This window comes from Mytilus edulis, chromosome 1 (assembly GCF_963676685.1).
Source record: "Mytilus edulis chromosome 1, xbMytEdul2.2, whole genome shotgun sequence".
Classification (NCBI taxonomy): Eukaryota; Metazoa; Mollusca; class Bivalvia; order Mytilida; family Mytilidae; genus Mytilus; species Mytilus edulis.
Genome location: NC_092344.1, coordinates 103083112 through 103105792, shown reverse-complemented (window position 1 = coordinate 103105792; position 22681 = coordinate 103083112). Strand labels below are relative to the sequence as shown.

Below are 22681 nucleotides of genomic sequence, written 5' to 3'. Positions count from 1 at the left end.
TGATATATTTTTATTCATAGCGGCTGTGTATTCAACTTTTTCACAGGAGTTACAAATAAGATATTCATTTTGCTACCAAGCTTCAACCTAACTCATGTTAAGTGTGGAACCCGCCGCATTTTTTTCTGTCCTAAGATAACGGCCTTTTGCCTTTATTGGTCTTGTATGATTTTGATATTCAGTTTATTTATATCTTAACGGAGTTTAGTATGACGTCAATTATCACTGAACTAGTACGCAATTTTTAAAGGGCCAGCTGAAGCAAGCTCTCGGTGCAGTATTTTCTCGCTGTGTCGAAGACCAGTTGGTGGCCTTCTGCTGTTTTCTGCTCTTTGGTCGTGTAATGGTCTTTTTGACACAATCCCCATTTCCATTCTCAGTTTTATAAATCGATTCAGAAAAAACAAATTTGGGTTACAAATCAAAACCGAGGGAACACATCAACTATAACGGGAAAAACAAAGGCATAGCAGGAACACCGACAAACGCCAACACACTTAGAAACGAACTATTCGAATAACTGCCATATTTTGTATTTGTTACAGGGCATTTTAAGAAAAAAATAGTGGATTTGATGGCATGCCAAACCTCCGTGTTATGTTAAAAATATCGCTAAAACAGAAATAACAGAGAAACGCACAAACAAATCATACCATTTTAACCTAATTTAAAAAACAGATACAAATCTATTTGCCAATGTTTTATTGTCTTAACATGCATGTTTGACTGGGTAATTCAAGCATGTTTGAGACGCTTGTCCTGTCGATACAATCGGTCTAGCTCTGATTTCCCTCCGTTTTGTTCGTTATTTGATGCATGCCAGTACTTTATTTGGTCTTTTACATTTTTTTATTGGACCGTCATTGCTGAGATTTACGTAGACGAAATTCGCATATGATGTACATAATATAAGCTAGGACGATGCCGCTGCCGTTGGAGGCTTTTCTTCCATACAGGTTGCACTTTGTAAATACAGCTGTTTCTCAAAACACGCCTCTTTTGGGGAGTAATTGAATATTCATAGAAAATTCATTTTGTTTACATACTGGTTCCCAGTTATGCTCTCTGTGTTCCATATCGCAGAGACAGAACTTGGGAATGTTACCAGTAAATAAACACGTGCATATTGTTTACATTGAAATCTGTGGTAACCTTTCATTCGAGGTAGGGGTAGTTAAGAAAATTAGTGTAAGTTTAAACTCTGAGAAGTTCAGGGCATATAAACGTTGAAAATATGCCGCACAGCCCTATATTTTGACCTTTGAAAAAAATTGTGGTGCATATGAACTTTCAATTCTAGGATAAGATTTTTTTCAAAACTTCATAGTAAAAGTGGTACAGTTTTAGCCGTAAAAGGAGTTCTTATGGGAAATTGCATTGTCAATATTTACAGAAATGCAACCTACAGTATCTTAGCTTATTAATCTTTTTTGTGTTGACATGAATTTTCATTGATATGTTTATAATTATGAATTAATTGCTAACATTACTTTGAATTTGTTCAAATTACTAAGGATTTTCTTCATCAATACAATATTACTTTAGCTGTATTTGGCAAAATATTTCGGAATTTTAGGTTCTTCAGTGTTCTTCAGTTTCGTATTTCATTTTGCACTTAGAGTCTTTTATAGACGAAACAATCGTCTGGTGTACAGAGTTTTAAGCCTGTTATATATCATGAGTTAGTTCAAACTGTTTATAAAATGTTGATTTATTCTAAACAATTAAGTTTTTTTTCTCCAAGGCATAGCTTGCACTTACACGTATTTGGCACAGATTTTCTAATTTTTTTATTGTTATACTTTAACTTCGTGTTTGAATTTCAACTGTTTTGATTCGAGTGCCACTGATCTGTCTTATGTTACCACTTTCATTAGTTTTGAAATAGCGGTGAGGTCAATACGCCACAGCGAACTAATCTTGTACCAGTTGCAGTTCAAATTTCCAACAATGCATCTCGTTCAACTCCCTTTGCACTAATTGATGTATTTTTTTAGTTGAACTCCTCCTTTATCTGTATAAAATACTTCCTTTTGGTGTGAAGAATGAAACATTCGACCGATGAAAAAGAGTTAATCAAAACTTAATGAATTGTCAATAAAAAAACACATAGAAAAAAAACGAAACTTTTTAATGGTTGCATAGTTTTAAAATCAACATATTACATGTATCAGTCAACAATATTTGGATTTTCCCGTTGCTAAATCTATTTCGTAAATTATTACGATCGCATATATAAACAGTTGTCTGAACATAGAATAATTACATCAATAAAAAAATAACTAGAATAGTTTACCAACTTATACTGATTTTACTCTTAAAGATATCAGTTTAAATTCTGGCAGTCTGGTAATTTCCAAATTGTAATTTCAGTAAAGAGTAACAAATGACTGTAACAGTAACGCGTGTTTTGTTTTCATTAAGCACTGAGTCGATATCACATGCTTCAGGACTATAGGTCCAATATGGTATAATCAGCTCGGTTATCAGTGGTTTGGTACTGGCATGATTAAAACATACCTTTCTAAAATTGGCCGATAAAAATAGAAAATATTTAGATTCAACATGCAAAGTAAACCTTAAATGGATTTAGCTGTTATTATTATTAAAGTTCATTTTAATCAATCAGCTCTTCATATGTTTCTATTCTTAAACCTCGTTTGCTTTCCAATATTTGGTTTTTAGCGTTCCTGTTAAAGTTAAGTCTAGAAAAGAACTTTGGACAAATAAAATAAAGAAAGTGTTATTTTCATTTTTATCATCAGTTACATCCAATTATAACATCTGGCACCTTTTTTTAAAAGGTTTTATGAGATGAAATTACAGAAAATATTCAATATATTCAAGTTCATTTTATAAATAATTAGCAACTTTCAAGTTGAACAAGGTAAGGGCATTGATTACGGATGGTTGAAATTTTAAAAGAAATAAATAAGTAAAGCGAACACTTTTTTTCTCATTATGTATCATTTGATCACATCGTCAAAGACACATATTTTATAAAGATTGCTGTAAGATAATTACATTTAAAAGTTAATCCCAATATTTTTTATTACATGATTTGATCATTTATGACGTAACAACACAATGAAATATTCATGCTATGTTTTCCTTATTTTATAGACAGTTTTGGAAGAATAAACATAATGATCCCAATTTTGAACGTTTTCCTTTGTCTATGACCCTTCAATAGAAATCCTTGAAGAATTTCAACTACAAAACTGAACTCTTTAGATATTAAATAATATTTTACGTCATAATTTACGTCATAATTTAACATTAGATTTTGTCTTGGTTTTTACGTTAGTTCAGAACAGAACAAATGTTTTAAACAAACAAATAACAATATGAATTCATACAAATAATGTTTTCAATAACCGTTTCATGTGCAGTAATTCTTAGAAAAATAATAAAATATAAAAAGTGACGTCAGGTGAGTGAATGCGAGAGCGACTAACGAGTCAAAACTTACTTGTCTTTACAATACTGCAACCTCTAATATTCGCCCAAGACCAGAAACTAAGCGGATATTAAAAATGTTTTATTATTATTTCTATCAATTGTTTCCTTCAAAGAAACACGCAAATACTTCATTCTTTTGAATTTAAATTTCTTACTCATTGAAATATATAAGAACATAAAATACATGTAATAGTATTTTATGTAAAACGTTAGGAAACTGTTTCTATGAACTTGTATAGGTACATTCAGAGCCAAAAAATAAGAAAAAAAGGGCAAAATATTGAAATGTCACCTGAATAAATATAAAAGACGGAAGAAAGATTAAACGTTTCATACAATACCACAAAAAAAACCAGTAAAGTATACAACTATTGTGAAGTGTGAATTTATGTACTAAAAGTGCAATCGGATCAGATTCACATCAGAATTTTTGTTTTTGCAATATTTTATAGTAAAAAACGCTCGTAAACCAGGTGTGGAAGAATAAAGTATTTACACGTCAGCCTAACGATCACTAATGTAAGCTTAAAACCTTTAATAATTTGACTTTAATGTTATATATATATCAGTAACAAACAAATTGGTTTATCATAGTTTTTTTTTAATTTACAGTCTTGTCACTACTTAGTTGTTACATGTTTTATAATAGACTGAGGTTAATTTCGCATTTAGAGGATTGAGTAATAAAAAAATATAGTGTACCAAGACACCATGTTATCGTCTCTCCCAAAAGGCAGGAAGCTGTTGAGTGCTTGTCACCTCTTAACATATGTTGTCGTTATAACTGTGTTTAATTCATTACTATCTTATAAAGACCTCGTTTTACTTACGATTTAGTCGTTAATCTATTTTGTGCTCACTTATCCATGATCTTATTGGTTATGTTCTTAGAATGCTGTTAAAATCAGTTACTCACATACACATCTCATTTTACTCATAAGACTTCAATTGTAATACATTTTTGTCGGTTTTTTAGGTATCAAAATATAATTGCTGAAAACTTGAACCAACACTTTATGGTTTGACTGGAATTCGAAATGTTAAATGTATCTTATTGCTTTTTAGAATTGTATTTTTCGGCCCTATAGCTATGAAAGCAATCAACAAAACTAAATTCGGCATTCATGGGAACATCTTAAGCCGAATAGTTTGAACTCATTATTGTTGTGCAGAATCCTAATTAAAAGAGCTTCAGTTATATAATAGTATATTTTATAAATCTTGTAACCCTTTAAAGGTTTTTTCTGCTACATAAGCATTTTTAAATGGAGGAAACAACACATAGTGGAAACAACATATAGTGGTGTCATGAGTTTCAAAAATTTAAACTTACAAGTCATAATTTCATACAAAAATGACTACAATATGTACAATAGTTAATAAATTCAAACAAAAATGTTTTTCACACATTGTTTGTTTAAATGCTTCCATTCGCATACGTGTTGCATGTTTTTACATACACATAATACAAACTTCAATTATCCGTTATCAATAGAACACTGGCCTTCTCCTGGTGTTGTGACGGTCAATGAATCCAATAAATCGTAATCTGTTCAAAATATACATAATGTCAAATTATATTCAATGCTAAAACAGTCAAGTTTGCGACCCAATTTTTTATATTACCAATATAAAAATTGTGCACCAATTACCTGTGTGGTGTTGTCTAGATTATTAAAAGTAGACGTTTGCAACATTGAAAGACAAAGTGCATTCTTGCATTCAATCAATCTCTCAAAGCCCAAAGGAACTACAAAATATAGGGTATTTTTTATAAAGAAAATCGAATTAATTGAACAAAAAATTGCCCCTACTTAAATCAGATGATAGCTCTTCAGTCATATTCTGAAGTGAAGTGGTTTCAATTGTAATGGTATATACAAAATTTGTCGATAAACTACCACACAAGTCCTCTATTGAATTTTTTTTGAAAATTCAGATTGATTATCTATACAAATTTCAGCATTGTTATTTATATTGAAGGCATTTTAAAATTTCTACACATTTATCTAAATGTGCTTGCAAATACAGCAAAAGTAGTTGGTTAATCTGCATATGAATGGTTTCATTTAGTTATGCAGTTCTTATAAAGGACTTCCAGTCGAACATTATGTTGCATTGATGCTGAGATTTTCATATAATAATTTCATTTTTTTCATCAGACACGCAATTGTAATAAGAACCATCAAAGGGAACATAATTGACAATCAATGAAGGCTGGTAAGAATGTATTGCATTAGGGAACCACTTTGATTTTACGGATTCATTTGGTAAAGTGATAAAGAAATCGTGAATACTTTTCAGGTGCGACCATTAGTCCAGTAAAGGAATAGAGTTAAGATCATTAAACACGATTCCATTTCCACAAAAAACTTTCCACGCTTCCTTTCGTCGCATTAGTCGCCTTTTTCGCTTATTTTTTAATCGATTTTTCTTTTTATGTCTCTTTTTATCTTTATTTCTTTGTTTTCCTTTTCTTGTTTCATTTTTCTTCTTCCTTTTTCTTAGTTTGTGTCTGTTTTTGTGTTTCCTCCTCTTCCGTCGCCTATACCGACGACGAAGTATTTTTCTGTCGTGTTTTGATAAGGATTTCCACTTTGTAAACTCAGATTGATTGTGAAGAATATCTGCAAGTAAACATTAAATATTGTCTTACTTTAGTTAAAGAATAGAATAATTTCCATGGAAAACTAAAGTCAGAGTCACATCTTAAACATTTTGGTTAAAATAGTTCGACGTTGAATGCTCAGTCTTATTTATAGGTACTAAAACATGTTTCTACCGTCACAATTATAAATTTCGACACAGGCGAACTGATTCAAGAAGTGTTGGTGAAATTTTTAAGCTAGATATGATTTGGGTGTATTTATCATTAAAAGCAATAAAGGAAATTTGAAAGTAGTTCATGGATTTGTTAATTCGACTGACTCACTCAAACCACTAAAAAGTTCATAACATAAAATTCCTCAGACTTAAATGAGTTTGTCATTGAGATACCCAAACAATTATAATCTTCGGACTTTTTGAAGATTGTGAGTCGTTCGAGTTAACACGTCAATAAACTCCTTAGAAATAAACTTTATTACGTATACTATAATAAATTTCAGTAAGTTCATAAAACAGACATCAAGGGCAAAATACCCAATAGCAAAAAAGGTAGAGAAAAAATAGTTCATTCTTAGATCTTTTGCCAAAACATACTACTTTATTCTTATCAGATGACTGTAATACTTTGTTCTCCGATAAAAGGTGTTTGCATATCAAATTTATTATTCTTTAATAACAAAATGCTTTCGGCTGTGTCATACTTTTGTACGAGCATAATTGTCTTTACATATTCAATGTAATGTCTTGTAATGTAAAAAAAAAAACCAGATATGACGTTTCGCATTGTGGAAACTTTTTGAAAATAAGTGTGACTTTGCCTTCAGTACTCTTCATTTTTTATAACTTGTTACAAGTTCTTGGATATTATCACTAAATTCTAAACATGCACATTCCAAAGCCTCTTTACTATATAATTTCATGCTTCAACTGACAGACAATATTTAATGTTATAGAATCTTTTCGGAAGTATCAAGCACTCGTATATATTTAAGCAATTAAGCAATTAATAATATTTTACTTCACAATTATTCAAAGCTTTTATGATATTTCTGAAAAGATTCAAAAGTATAAGGGGTTAATAAATATATTATTAGTAAGCTAAGTGTAAGTAAAAATAAGTGGAGACTGTCTTATATAATCAAAAGAATAAGAAAAAAAAAACGTCAACCACAAAACCTAAATCAGGAAACACAAAATAAAAATTGTGAATATCTTTTTTTTTTATTAACCAGTTACCAGTTTAGATTTAATAAATTAAAATGAGTGGAAAATACATATATTCTCAACAGTCTTATGATTGAAGTACTGTAACTTATGACTACTGCCAATGTAAGAATGTTCATATCCTGGCTAGGCCAGATCGAGCATTTTGGATGGTGTTTTTTTTTTTAATATTTTAATAATGATGTTGCATTAAAACTAATAAAACATAGCATGCTTAACTTTTACAAAACAAAATATATGGCATGCTTAAGTCTTATGGATAAGTCAGTATGCACATTCCAATTTATAACATAACCCTGTTTCAGATGATGAATAGACAAATACAAAACATTGAAACTTTTTATCAGAATGTATTTTCGGATCATTAAAACAGAATTACCTATTTGCAAATTTAAAAAAATATGTAATTTGTAAAAAAAAAAGTATCTAAAATTAATCCTGCAACAGAATGTGAAACTTTACACTTATGTATACAATTGTTGTCCATTCGTTTGATGTGTTTTATCTTTTTGATTTTGCCATTTGATTAGGGGCTTTCCGTTTTGAATTTTCCTCGGAGTTCAGTATTTTTGTGAATTTACTTTTTTCATATATGTATCAGAGTTGAAATATAAATCTGAAAAATATATATGTCTAAATAGACATGTTCACCATAAGCCTATACCGAAACCGAAACCGATACCGAAACCAACAATAGTAGTGAGGTAAATGATAAATGTTCATAATGGTAATTAACTCAACCATTTGAACTCCATTGTATTGTTTGAATTTTGAATACACTAGATGGAGTACTAGTATTACTTCAAAAGTATAAATTATTTGATATACTAAGAATTTTCTTATCCCAGGCAAAAATAACTTAAGTCGTTTTTGGCACAACTTTTTGGAACTTTGGGTCCTCAATGCTCTTCAACTTTATACTTGTTTGTCTTTTTAATTATTCTTATGAAGACGAAACACGCGTCTGGTGTATCAAATTATAATCCTGATACCTTTGATTACTATGTATTTCAGTTCATCAATTCACATGTATCTATCAAAAAAGCAAACTTAAATTCAACCATTATTGGTATCGTCGTAGGGAAACAGCTGCACATAGTTTACAATAGGTGCAATATCGTTCCGACTATGACTACAAAGAGAACCTATTATTTTATAAATTTCCATTCGTCTGATGGAATGTTCTACATTAACTCTTCTTGCACGAATCTTTTCATTGAAACAATTGCGTTTATCTCGGATTTTTTCCTTTTGATTGCGTAGCTGCCTTGCAGTACACCGTATAACAGGTTATTTTCATTGAATAAAGTATACAAAATATTTTGGCGGTTATTGTTTTGGCGGATTCAAAACTTTCATCAATACCTTTGCATGAACACTTTAAATTTGGCGGAATTTATTTTGGCGATTTTGTTCTTTCCACGAAAATAAGCGAAAATTTGCACCCCGCGAAAATAACCCGCTATACGGTATGATGATGAAATATGATTTTCAGATGGATATCGCCAATTTAGTGACAATCACTAGGAAACAGAAATATCTCGTATGGACCGAATGCATCCATCAACGTGTAAGTCATTGCGTCATTGATATGATCTAGGAAACCAGATTTGATGTATCTTATTTTCTTTTCTATGTCTATTATGACTTGCGTATTAATACAGTGTATATGGCAATGTCCACTATAAAACAATGCCCGTTTTTAGTTGAGCAATTTATTCTTCTGGAGCTGTCATCAATAGATCCAAATACCTCTTCCAATTCTCATTCTTCAGTTGTTATCATTAATCTGAATGCTTCATGAACAATTTCATTGATAGCTTTATGAAATTAAAGTTTTGCTCAAATCAAACATCAAAGCCATTAGTTCAAATGTGACGTAACATCTTAACCAAATCAAAACCATAGAAAGTTTATTTTTCTAGATTATACGTACCGCTCCTTTATTCCTCTGTCTTATTCTCTCATTTTTTATGTATTTTATTAAATTTGAATCCACATCTTAATTGTATATAACTTGCGTTAGTATATTAATATCTAATAGTCGATGAATTTCACTTTGCTTTTTTGATAGATTCATGTAAATTGTTGAATTGAAGTAATACTCCATCAAGTGTATTCAAATTTTATTCATTATATAATGAAGTAACAGGGTTGCATTAATTAAACATTATATATATATATATATATAAACATTTACCATTTACCTCACTACTATTTTTGGTTTCGGTATCGATGGTATCGGTTTCGGTTTCGGTTTCGGTATCGGCTTATGGTGAACATGTCTAATAGTACTAGTCGATCCCTTGCTGAAATATTTCCCTTTCAAAAAAAGTTCAATAAAAAAAATAATAAAAAAATATAGCGCTGTTCTCATTAAATGTCAGATCAAAAGTAAGATATAATCATAAATGTACACCATCCATAATTACAACCAATTAAAACTCTGGCAGGACGTTGATGCATTACTTTTTGTCCCAAAAATGGTCCAAATACTGGTTGTGTACACAAGAAAATCTTTTCAGTGCATAACTTAATCTTTCTAAAACTCTTTTATCAAAAAATTCTTCCGTTCACTGATACCCTAACAGATATGTACTGAACTGTCTGGAACAATCACATTCTCATCTCCTCTTAAACTGTTTAGTCTTTTCAAACTAAAATTGGCATGCATACTGGCTGCATAGAAGGTGCTAAAGCGCCAATAAGTATACAGATGTAGAGTAAGGTACAAAATAACAATAACATACTGTAAAAGTTGCTATTTAAATTTTAAAATTTTAAAAAGGACCATCCAGACACATGCCGGTATAAATACTTAAAATAACTTAACAATGTTCATATTAGTGAATCTGGCATGTGCTCAAATATGGAGATAATGTATGGCAAAGCAACAATTTAACACCGTTTTATAGTAAAACATCTCAAACTTCAAAGTGGCCATTTTTACACTCGATATTTTCACCGAAAAATATGTTATCCAAAAATATTTTTTTAAATCGGGATTTTGCTCAAACTTTCTCTTGTATTACTTGTTTCTTATAGATAAGTTATTGTAATTTCTTAAATAAAACATAGAGCTAAAATACAGCTTCTTTTTTATTAAATGTCAATATGCATTTAAGTAATTTTTCGATAATGTAGAGGTGTCAGCTTTCGCAAAGTGTAACCATAAACGAAGTATCTCAGCCTTTCGCCAAAGAAAATAGTAAAGAGTATTATTACCTGCACAGTGTCTCATTTCCATCCTGCAGCACCTGTTTTCTACAAGTGATGGACATGTTGCTCCATTTGGTGATGGGTGTTCTAGAATCTCACGAGATCTCGTGGTAATACCATATTTATAACCACAAGTTTGACCATTTCTAGCACATGGGGTCCACGACGACCATGGTCCAGCCATACAGTCCACTATACATGAAAAACAAAAGTTTCATGTAAACAAAAGATTCATAGTATCAATTACTAGTAATTCGTTAACAAAATGCATGAAAAGCTTTTATTGTATTAGCAGGGTGATAAACAATAAACAAAAGCAAGCAGTTTAAACGGTTAAGTGTTAACATGCTGTTTAAATATGTGTTTCAAATAATACTCCAGCAAAAACATCATGTGATATCATGGGTTCCATGGCAGGACTTTTTTCAGTGCTATTGCAAATAACTTTAAACAATATTAACCATACGGTGCTATACTCTAACCGTTTAAAATAGTTCCAGTAATTTAATTCATTTGCCAAAATGTATAATTATTATTAGAATGTGTTTTTAATTATTGTTCATAGGGAACGGCATGTTAATTACTTATAAAAAAGATGATAGACAGTAACAGTTAAGATATAAAATAGTACTAGCATTTCCTTGCCTTTCCTTTTCTAGAAAAAAAACTGTTATGCTATTTATATATATAGTTTCTTTTCGTATAAACAACATGTATTCCAATTCTTTTCAGAAAAATCAAAACATCTGTATACTGGCAAATTTTGCAACATCACCAATGAAACTAAAATATTCAAATTCGTCCATGTTTATAATTTTTTCATCAGAACTACATATTACAAGTATAAAAATTACCAAGAAGGCGGCAGTCTTTTGAGTAATTAGCGTAATAAAGTCCATCTGGGCAACTTTCAGTACAACGTCCACGGTATGATATGTAAGGATGTTTACACTGGGTGCAATAGCCATTACTAAAGCATGCATTACAGTGATCTAGCTGACATTCTGAAAAAATAAATATTAATTTCCTTAGGGGTGTAGTTTTGTAGTGCTAGAATATAATAACACACTTACGTTGGCAAGCATAGTGGTCAAAATTGTTTTCTTTTCACGTTTTGCTGGTTTGTTTTGTTTGTTTGGGAATAAGGCGAAAAAAAAATTCCAAAGACAAATTCATGAAAATATCAATATCGGAGTAAATATTTTAAAAACCACCTTTCTTTTATTTATCATACTAGTATTATTATTTTTTTTGCTTAATTCAAACTTATTATTTTGTTAATTGAATGAAAGGATAACTTATTGACAGGTGTATTTATATACCACCAACATTATGATTTTGTTCTACTCGGATCTTTAAACTGCAGTCGAATAATTCATTCAAGGTGGTTTGGATGGTTGTAATAACCAATAAAACAACGGTTGTTTTCATTGGAATATGCAATTGCCAATAAGAACGTAATAACTATATTTATTAGTACATTTTTCGTTGATTTTAGTTGAAATATTTGCCAACTAACTTTTATCGTTCATTTTTTTTTCTAATATTATTTTATATCGAATAAAACCAAATTTGTCCAAGGTGTATTACCTATACTGATTATGTTTGAAAATTTCATTAAAATTAAACTCTTTTAGAAAACATTAAAACTTGTATCTTCATTTTCTATCTAATGTAAAATTTCAAACTGATACTCAGTAAATAACTGTTCCCAGACAGGATTATTTACTAAATACTGATGCTGTTCGCAGTAAACGGGTTTATTTACTCTGAACTTATAATGTTCCAGGTAAAGATTTATATTCAATTGAAACTAAAATTGTTCCCTTAAATATAGATTCTAACATTGATACCAGTGGATTATCGGATTTATTCAATCGGGATAGTGAAATTATCAATTTTAAAGTCCGAGCCTCGCCGAGGACTTTAAAATTTATATAATTTTACTATCAAGATTGGATAAATCCGATAATTCACGAGTAACTTTGTAAGAATCTGTTTCTCTAAAATTAATGATTAAAAAATAAATTTTCTTTTTTTGTTAAACGAAAATCCCCTTCGAGCGCCTTCTACATTCCACGAATTTGTCAATTTCATTAACACCTGTTAGCATATCTTGATTCATCCAGTTAGCTAAAAAGGTTATGACCCTTAAAATCATCCAATGATCTTTTGAGATCACAGGCAGCCCCACGTTGATTATTTTTTTTATACAATGGGTTCGGAAAGGGATAAATTTCCATAGAATTAGAGAAAGGGTTGTATATACTCCATTATGAAATAAGGACATGCGATATGATTGCAAATGAGACAAGTATCCAACATAGTTTAAATATTAGATATTCAGCTATAAAAGCCCCGACTTGACAAAATGAGGAAATTCAAACATAAATATAACAACGAACTGATGCATGGAACAATAAACGAAAACAGAATGAGATACCACAGAAGGCATTTAAAGACGCATAAAGATTATGACCGGGATAAACATGTTTCTGTTGGCTCAATTTAAACTCTAACCTAGGACAATAATGAAACAAAAAACTAATACTACCTTGTATCTCTGAAAATGTTTAAAGTCATTATTACAAATTGGTCAATGTTGATTAGATGGGTGTCAATATCAGGTGAATGTGTCAAAATTTATCTGATGTATCTTTACCAAGGGCGCTCAAAAAGTAAAATCACAAAAATACTGAACTCCGAGGAAAATTCAATCGGAAAGTCCCTAATCACATGTCAAAATCAAATGACAAACACTTCAAACGAATGGACAACAACTGTCATATTCCTGACTTGGAACAGGCAATTTCAAATGTAGAAAATGGTGGATTGAACATGGTACGATTATTTTACTTCATAGAATATGGAATGTTTATTCCTACCAATAAGACAAAAGCAACTTACTTATCATTTGTTTGTGCATGCCGTAAAACCCTGTTCCACATAAGAAATGGGTTTGGATCCAGCAAATACATTTAATTTGCTGCTTATACATGTATACTTAATATACCTGTCCGAAATCAGGAGTCTTTTTTTTTGTTTGCTTATTATCGTTGTTTGCCATAAAAAACATGCCATTAATTTGATGCATATATGTGCATAGGGGTGAAAATATACCACCCATGGGCGCTCTTATAACTTGTTTGTATAACTGTCCATTAAACCCAAATTCATTGTTTCTTAGAAATAATTTAACGAATGCAGTTAAACCTTTTTTGTTGGGAATCTTTAAAGGATATTCTTGTGCATCAAATAATTCTACTGCATTGATAACCGTTTCTTTTAAATTAACCATGATCATATTTGTGTACATTTACGTTACATCATAGGCAATAAGAAAGCATTCACTTTTTATCTTGTGTGTAACTCTACTATTTTATTAATAAAATCCGTTGTATCTAGAATTCATTTCTAAAGTTATGCCTCTTCAATAATGGTTTTATTTTAGGTCAAGTAATTTCTCAATCTTAATCCATCTCGTGAGAGTAACACCTATTGATGTTCGGTCGTAAGGAACATTAATTAATGTACATTGTATCATAAGACGATACAGAGTAATAGACATCAGACTCCAACTACTGAAAGACCGATACCAACAAGGACTCATCAACGTGGTAGATTACTCTGACGCAGCATCCCATTTTTTCTATATTTGAACTGAACAATAACGTGAACTATTGTAAATTGTGACTTTGTAAATATAATGTTTTGCGACTTTTGATGTATATATAAAAGATTGTATTTCTCCTCATTTTACATATTTCCTTATGCAATGCATTTATAAAATTGATTAATGTATTAAATTATGTTTGCAATAAAAGAGATCTTGTATTAATGTCTTTATATCATGAAAATCATTCAGAACTATAAAGTATAAAATTGAGAATGGAAATGGTGAATGTGTCAAAGAGACAACAACCCGACCAAATAAAAAAACAACAGCAGAGGGTCACCAGCAGGTCTTCAATGTAGCGAGAAATTTCCGCACCCGGAGGCGTCCTTCAGCTGGCCCCTTAACAAATATATACTAGTCCAGTGATAATGAACGCCATACTAATTTCCAAATTGTACACAAGAAACTAAAATTAAAATAATACAAGACTAACAAAGGCCAGAGGCTCCTGACTTGGGACAGGCGCAAAATTGCGGCGGGGTTAAACATGTTTGTGAGATCTCAACCCTCCCCCTATACATCTAACCAATGTAGAAAAGTAAACGCATAACTATACGCACATTAAAATTCAGTTCAAGAGAAGTCCGAGTCTGATGTCAGAAGATGTAACCAAAGAAAATAAACAAAATGACAATAATACATAAATAACAACAGACTGGCTACTAGCAGTTAACTGACATGCCAGCTCCAGACTTCAATTAAACTGACTGAAAGATTATGATTTCATCATATGAACATCAGACACAATCCTTCCCGTTAGGGGTTTAGTATCATACCATCATAACATATATGAGAAGAACATAACCCGTGTCATGACAACAACTGTTTTTAGAATAAATGTGTTTAGACATTTTTGTAACTGAATATCATTTGTTTGTTATTTGTTGTGTGCATGTATGTATGTTGAATGAATTTATATTAAATTATTGAGAAAAAATATTTGATTCTTTAAACAATTTTTCTGAAAAAAAACCTGAATATATAGAAAACACTTACAATCTATATACCTAAGTTGGAACAGACTATACAATTGTATGCTCATTAAACCTTTTGTCTTTTTTGTTTTCTTTACTAATAGATAATTGGTAGAATTAAAAGTGGGCAATCCAGGAGTAAACCGTTTGGAAGACTGAGGTACATGTGTCCATGTTTTGAATCATTATTATTCTTTAAAAATTATACGTATGGATAACTATTTCGTTTTTTTTCTATATAGATTTTCAACTATATATTTTATTATCATATAGCATATAAGTGAGTAAGCAGTGTAAAGTTCTTTATTGCCATGTTTTAAATATATTGAATACCCCGTATAGAGGTGGTCTTAATTGCAGGATGCTAATACAGATAAGAAGAAAAACTGTTTCGAATGAACAAAAAGAAAGTTTCCGAATATTCCTCCATAGACCATATGTCTCACTAATAAATATGCGTGAACCCTCAGGGGTTCACGCAATAAAGACAGAAGTACACCGGTGTTCATATATTCGTATGTTAAGGATTTTTGTTAGGATTTTTGTTTGTATTTTTGATTAGATACATCCGTTGGGAGTTATCCCAGATGAGTGTATCTAATTTACACCAAGATATTATTGTCAATGCAGAATGATAGATTTCAATTATCAAGGAGGGGGTATTTCAATTATCAAGGAGGGGGTATTTCAGTAGTTTGACAATATGTTATCGAAAATTATCAATTTTATTAAACGACATCTGGGTACAAGTACGTGTATGTTCTGCCTTGTTTGTCTATGCATTGGTGTGTTTTTTTCTGCTTGTAAGAATTGTAAATCCGGACGAATTTGCAAACGAACCAAAATATGACTTCTGCCTACATGGTCATGTGACTACTTTTACTAATTGGACATATTCAAAAGTAAAATAAAATCATATTTTTTTAAACAAATGTAAACGTTATTTCTATCGTGAGGATTATTTTCGAACACTTGGTTTGATTTTAAGTTATTAATCATTAATGAGTCATTAAATCCAATCCTAGGACGAGGGTTTTTGAGTAAATTCCAAAAACATTTTTCTAAGACTTTTACATTGATAGTTTTAATTACAAAACCTCAAACTTGTATTCAATAAACTGAAATTATAATGGGTTCACTGAAGTGCAGTGTCACATTGTCACGTAGTTATGCAATCACTATATGGAAAATTCGACAACACGATCGTCCTTGGGCATTTCCGAATAACCTGAACTCAGTGTTCTATTATCATAAACAAACATGAATACGTTTTAAATTAACATTCTCCCCTTCTTGTAAAATTTCATGGAAAATGTAAACAGAGGTTAACTATCAAATTGGTTTAATGTTAAAAAAAAAATAGCAATACAATGATACTCTTTGAAAACTTGATAGGAAAATTTGGAAGGAAAATCTGTATTCAAATGGTAATTGACAATAATGCTCGCTCCAAATCCGATATACAATATGACAGTTGTCAATAATGGTGGCCCCGAACCCGGTAAACACTATGACAGTTGTCAATAATGGTGGCACCGAACCCGGTTAATAAAATGACTGTTGTCAATAATGATCGTTCCCTAATCCGGTATACACTATTACAGTTTTCAATAATGATCGCTCTAAATCCGGTAAACACTATAATTGTCAATAATTGTATCCCAAAACCCGATAAATCCTATGACAGTTGTTGATAATGGTAGCCCCGAAACACTGTAAACACTACGACATTTGTCCATAAAACTTGCTCCCAAAGACGAACAATACTATGACAGTTGTGAAATTGTATCGCAAAACACTATGACAGTTGTCATAATAGTTGCTTCAAAACCTGATAGTCCTAGGACAGTTATTGATAATGATATCCCATAACACCATAACAGTTGTTATAATAGTTGTTTCAAACCCGATAAATCCTAGGACAGTTGTTGATGATGGTATCCCAAAACACTATGACATTTGCTAAAATAGTTGTTTCAAAACCCGATAAATACTATGACAGTTGTTGATAATGGTATCCACAAACACGGTAAACACTATGATATTTGTCCATATTACTTGCTCCCAAAGACGATGAATACTATGACAGTTGTGAAATTGTATCCCAAAACTCAGTGGTCATAATAGTTGCTCCAAAACCTGATAGTCCTAGGACAGTTCTTGATAATGGTATCCCCAAAACACTAAGACAGTTGTCATAATAGTTGTTTCAAAACCTGATAAATACTATGACAGTTGTTAATAATGGTAACTCCCAAACACAGTTAACATTATGACAGTTGTTGTAATAGTTGTTTAAAAACCCGATAAATAATATGACAGTTGTTGTAATAGTTGTTTAAAAACCCGATAAATACTATGACAGTTGTTGTAATAGTTGTTTAAAAACCCGATAAATACTATGACAGTTGTTGTAATAGTTGTTTAAAAACCCGATAAATACTATGACAGTTGTTGTAATAGTTGTTTAAAAACCCGATAAATACTATGACAGTTGTTGATAATGGTGACTCCCAAACACGGTTAACACTGTGACAGTTGTCAATAAAACTTGCTCCCAAAGACGATAAATACTATGACAGTTGTGAAATTGTATCCAAAACACTATGACAGTTGTCATAATAGTTGCTTCAAAACCTGATAAATACTAGGACAGTTGTGGATAATGGTATCCCCAAACACGGTAAACACTATGAGATTTGTCAATAAAACTTGCTCCCAAAGACGATAAATACTATGACAGTTGTGAAATTGTATCCCAAAACACTATGACAGTTGTCATAATAGTTGTTTCAAAACCCGATTAATACTATGACAGTTGGGGATAATGGTAACTCCCAAACACAGTTAACACAATGACAGTTGACGATAAAACTTGTTCCCAAAGACGATAAATATTATAACAGTTGTGAAATTGTATCCCAAAACACTATGACAGTTGTCATAATAGTTGCTTCAAACCCTGATAAATCCTTGGACAGTTGGGGGAAATGGTATCACCAAACAAGTAAACATTGTGCAGTCTCTTTAAAGGTTTTCATTTTGTTTCAAACTAATCTTAGAAACCATTTGTTTTTTATACTGAAATCGTGTTAAAAGCAATTCGTGCAACAAGCAAACGATGAATAAGTTTAATATAATACAGATTGTATTATCACCAAAAATTTGAAAGTTATGTGATGAAATAATCATAAATTTCTTTTTAGAAATAATAAGACTTTTCTACCTCAGGCATAGATTACCTTAGCTGTATTTGGCAACACTTTTAGGAATTTTGGATCTCAATGCTCTTCAACTTTGTACTTTTTTTGGCTTTTTAACTTTTTTGGATTCGAGCGTCACTGATGAGTCTTTTGTAGACGACACGCGCGTCTGGCGTATATACAAAATTTAGTCCTGGTATCTATGATGAGTTATTAAGTGTTGTTTATGTAAAATGTTTAACATATTTGTAAAACGTTATTTCGAGAGAGAAAAAAACTATATAAATAGCAGCTTTAAACATATTTCAACATGTGGTATAGACACCTGTTCTATCTATTGTTAGAGACTGAATATTGCCGTCACGAAGTTTTTGGACAGTTGTGTCGTTAGGTTGCTGTCTCATTAGTGTATCACCCACATCTCAATTTATTCATATTAATAAAATCTCATTTACTTGTCAATATTTTCGATTTATTGCTTAGTCTGAATGTAAACATTTTTATATCCTCAAAGTTTAATTTTAAACAAATAATTTGTTAGCAGCCTGTGTGATATCAAGAAATATCAGATATTTTAAGAAAGTAATAAATTGGTTATGAAGCTTTGAACAACATCTGCGATTTCATCAACATGTATACTATTGTTGACTTTTATACAAACAATGTATAATATCCATGAAATGTAGAATAACTTGGCCGTCACAAAAGGGTTGAGGCTTTTAAAGTATTTTAGAATTCAGTGGTATACTCATGTATAATGTTTCATGAACAAGCATGCAGTACTAAAAGGGGGAACTAGGTTGGTGTTTTTTTTAGAATTATCATTTCTGCGCTTTTTGGAGAAAATAGACTGTTTTCATTTCCTATAGTTAATTATCCATTTTTAGATGGTGACGTTCCCTTGTCACCATCTTACGGTGTTTATATATCTCAACTTGTACGATTCGCTCGTGTATGTAACAATTTTTTAGATTTTAACGAGAGAAATTTATGTATTACTGAAAAATTATCACACCAGGGTTTTCGATATCACAAACTAGTCAAAACATTTACTAAATTTTATCATCGGTATAAGGACATCATTCGTAAATATAGCTCAACATGCAGACTTCTTATACGTTCAGGTATTTCACATCCAACTTTTTATGGAAATATTCTTTATAAAGCACAAAGGTGTGAGTATTCACCTCAAAAACTAACAAAACCTTTGAATAGACTTATTAAGAAGGGATATAGTTACGATACTGTTGTCAGGTCATTAAAGATTGCATATTTTGGCGTTAATATTGATTCATTTATAGGGTCTTTGCATCGGAACTAAACACATTTATTAAAAAAACAGTTGTTAGCATGACACGGGTTATGTTCTTCTCATATATGTTATGATGGTATGATACTAAACCCCTAAAGGGAAGGATTGTGTCTGATGTTCATATGATGAAATCATAATCTTTCAGTCAGTTTAATTGAAGTCTGGAGCTGGCATGTCAGTTAACTGCTAGTAGTCTGTTGTTATTTATGTATTATTGTCATTTTGTTTATTTTCTTTGGTTACATTTTCTGACATCAGACTCGGACTTCTCTTGAACTGAATTTTAATGTACGTATTGTTATACGTTTACTTTTCTACATTGGCTAGAGGTATAGGGGGAGGGTTGAGTTCTCACAAACATGTTTAAACCCGCCGCATTTTTGCGCCTGTCCCAAGTCAGGAGCCTCTGGCCTTTGTTAGTCTTGTATTATTTTAAACTTAGTTTCTTTTGTACAATTTGGAAATTAGTATGGCGTTCATTATCACTGGACTAGTATATATTTGTTAAGGGGCCAGCTGAAGGACGCCTCCGGGTGCGGGAATTTCTCGCTACATTGAAGACCTGTTGGTGACCTTCTGCTGTTGTTTTTTTTTCTATGGTCGGGTTGTTGTCTCTTTGGTACATTCCCCATTTCCATTCTCAATTTTATGTTAATAAGTGTTATTTGTTTCGGTTCAATAAATATTATCAAAACAAAACATCTATCGTGAAAACTATAAAGAGAAAGAGAAACAACAGACCGAATGAGAGAAACCTGAAAACAACAGAATGGTTCAACACAATCTGATAAGTATATATATTATAATAAAATAATCTTATTTTGAGAAATTGTCATCAAAATATTTAAATATGGACAACATCTTTACCCAGAAAGATATATTGCAACGAGTATAATTATGAGATGATGTATGATTGACAATGGTGCCCATCAGATACCAACTGACGCAGATGTTAGCAGCTAAAGGTCGCTATAGACCTTCTACAGTGAGCATCCATACAGCATAACAAGCAATAATAGCCCGCGACTACACTAAATGTCAAACACTTCAAATGAGAAAACCAACGGCCTGATTGGTGTACATAACAACTAGGTAAAAACAAATAAATGTACAGTAACATACGACAACCACTGAATAACAGGCTCCTGACTTGGGAAAGGTATATTCAGCTTGTGGCTGGTTAAAACATGTTAGGATCGCTCGACCATTCTCCTAATATGGGGACTTGATGTAACAGCACAATATTAGAAAAAAACATTTAAAATCATTGAAAAGGGCTGATCGATACAAAGCAAAACAGACAACTAGTAATTATCAAAAACACTAGACAAAAAGTACCAATAGATATTTTATACAGATGTTATTATGTGTGAATAATCTTTTCGAGTAAGGCTGTTGCTCTTTTCTTTTTTGTTCCAATATATGTATAGATACTTATTTTGGATCAAATATGTTTATTGCAGCACGTGTATGATATCACCTTAAAATGGATCGTTTTATATTTTTAGATACGACAAATTTTTCAGTCATGGAGTGGGATATGTGTTTTCTTCTCCCTCTTGAGTATGTTGGTTTTGCAGAATAAACTTATGACCATTCTTTGATTCCCGTAGATTGTTCATTGTAAATTGTTTAACAGACCAAGGACGATAAAAACAAAGTTATTACATGTGAGCTATGACATATTTTTCTACAAATAACGTAGTAACTTACTATTACAAATACTGTAGTCTTCATGTCGAACCCCAAAATACCCCTTAGGACAACTATGTATGCAATGTCCAGTCTGCCTCATTCCTGTACGGGCCAGGTACAAAAACAATCGTGGTCTACATTTATAACATCCATTCACTTCTGAACACCGTATACATCCACTATTACAACCTGAAATAAATAGAGAATAGGTGAGTTCTTACATGTGTACTGCCTGTTGGCTGGGATAATCGATGATTTCCTACATGTGTACTTTCTGTTGACTAGGGTAATGCGCATTACAAATATTTTTCCAAATACTCCACCTGTTTTACTAGATTCACCATCCGAACACAGAAGCGATCAATTGTACTATTTATATTTGTCTATATATAGTTGGATATCTCTTAATGTTATCTGTCTATCTATTTATATGGTTGGATATCTCTTAATATTTTTTTAACAACGTTAAGCCCACATATCCTTTAATTCATACATGCACATGTGAATAACAAAGGGTATATAGTAAAACGTATGTAGTAAGCATCAACATAGAATAAAAACTCTGCGATATTACAGACGACATGAAAGACGTGTAGGTAAACGTAAAACAATACTTCATAATTACGGGGCGCCGAATGGGACTCTTGTGATTTTGTACTCGAAATTCAATTTTGTACGGACAAAAGTGAGTTTTGTTCAACAAAAATGAGTTCAGCTTAACAAAATTTGTAGCATACTACAAATTTAAAATTTTGTCATACAAAATTATCTCTCAGTGGACAAAAGTTACTTTTGTCATGACAAAATCCAGTTTTGTAACACAGACTTTACTTTTGTTACCTAATTTGAAAATTGGGCGACAAAAGTAAATTTTGTATGCAAATTTGTTTAGTTTGGAATCTGTGAACTAATTTGCATACAAAATCAACTTTTGTGACACAAAATTTACTTTTGTGAGCAAAATTGTCTTTTGTGAGACAAAATTGACATTTGTGAGACAAAATTGACAAAATTGAATTTTGTCTCACAATTGTCTCACAAAATTGAGTTTTGTCTCACAAAAGTCAATTTTGTCTCACAAATGTCAATTTTGTCTCATAAAAGTCAATTTTGTGTCACAAAAGTCGATTTTGTATTCAAATTAGTTCACAGAATCCAAACTAAACAAATTTGCATACAAAATTGACTTTTGTGAGACAAAATTGACTTTTGTCTCGCAAAATTGAATTTTGTCTCACACAATTGACTTTTGTGTTTTAATTTCCAAATCAGGTAACAAAAGTCAATTTTGTATGCAAATAAGTTTATA

The 22681-nt window shown here is 31.3% G+C and overlaps 1 protein-coding gene across 3 annotated transcripts in view; it reads right to left on the bottom strand.

Moving 5' to 3' along the window:
- Nucleotides 1-2114: 2114 nt before the first annotated feature.
- LOC139498698 (R-spondin-2-like) overlaps nt 2115-22681 on the bottom strand; it is a 45209-nt gene continuing 24642 nt past the window's right edge. The window contains exons 1-5 of one of the 3 annotated variants that reach the window (XM_071287232.1): nt 21696-21791; nt 21391-21561; nt 11367-11516; nt 10519-10704; nt 2115-6089 (exon numbers count right to left, since the gene is read on the bottom strand). In XM_071287232.1, coding sequence (XP_071143333.1) covers nt 5776-6089; nt 10519-10704; nt 11367-11516; nt 21391-21472 — 732 coding nt within the window. In that variant the 5' untranslated portion in view covers nt 21473-21561; nt 21696-21791 and the 3' untranslated portion in view covers nt 2115-5775. Of the gene's footprint in view, nt 6090-10518; nt 10705-11366; nt 11517-21390; nt 21562-21695; nt 21792-22681 lie in introns of those variants that run through there. The other 2 variants (XM_071287225.1, XM_071287239.1) reach the window with 2 other exon arrangements.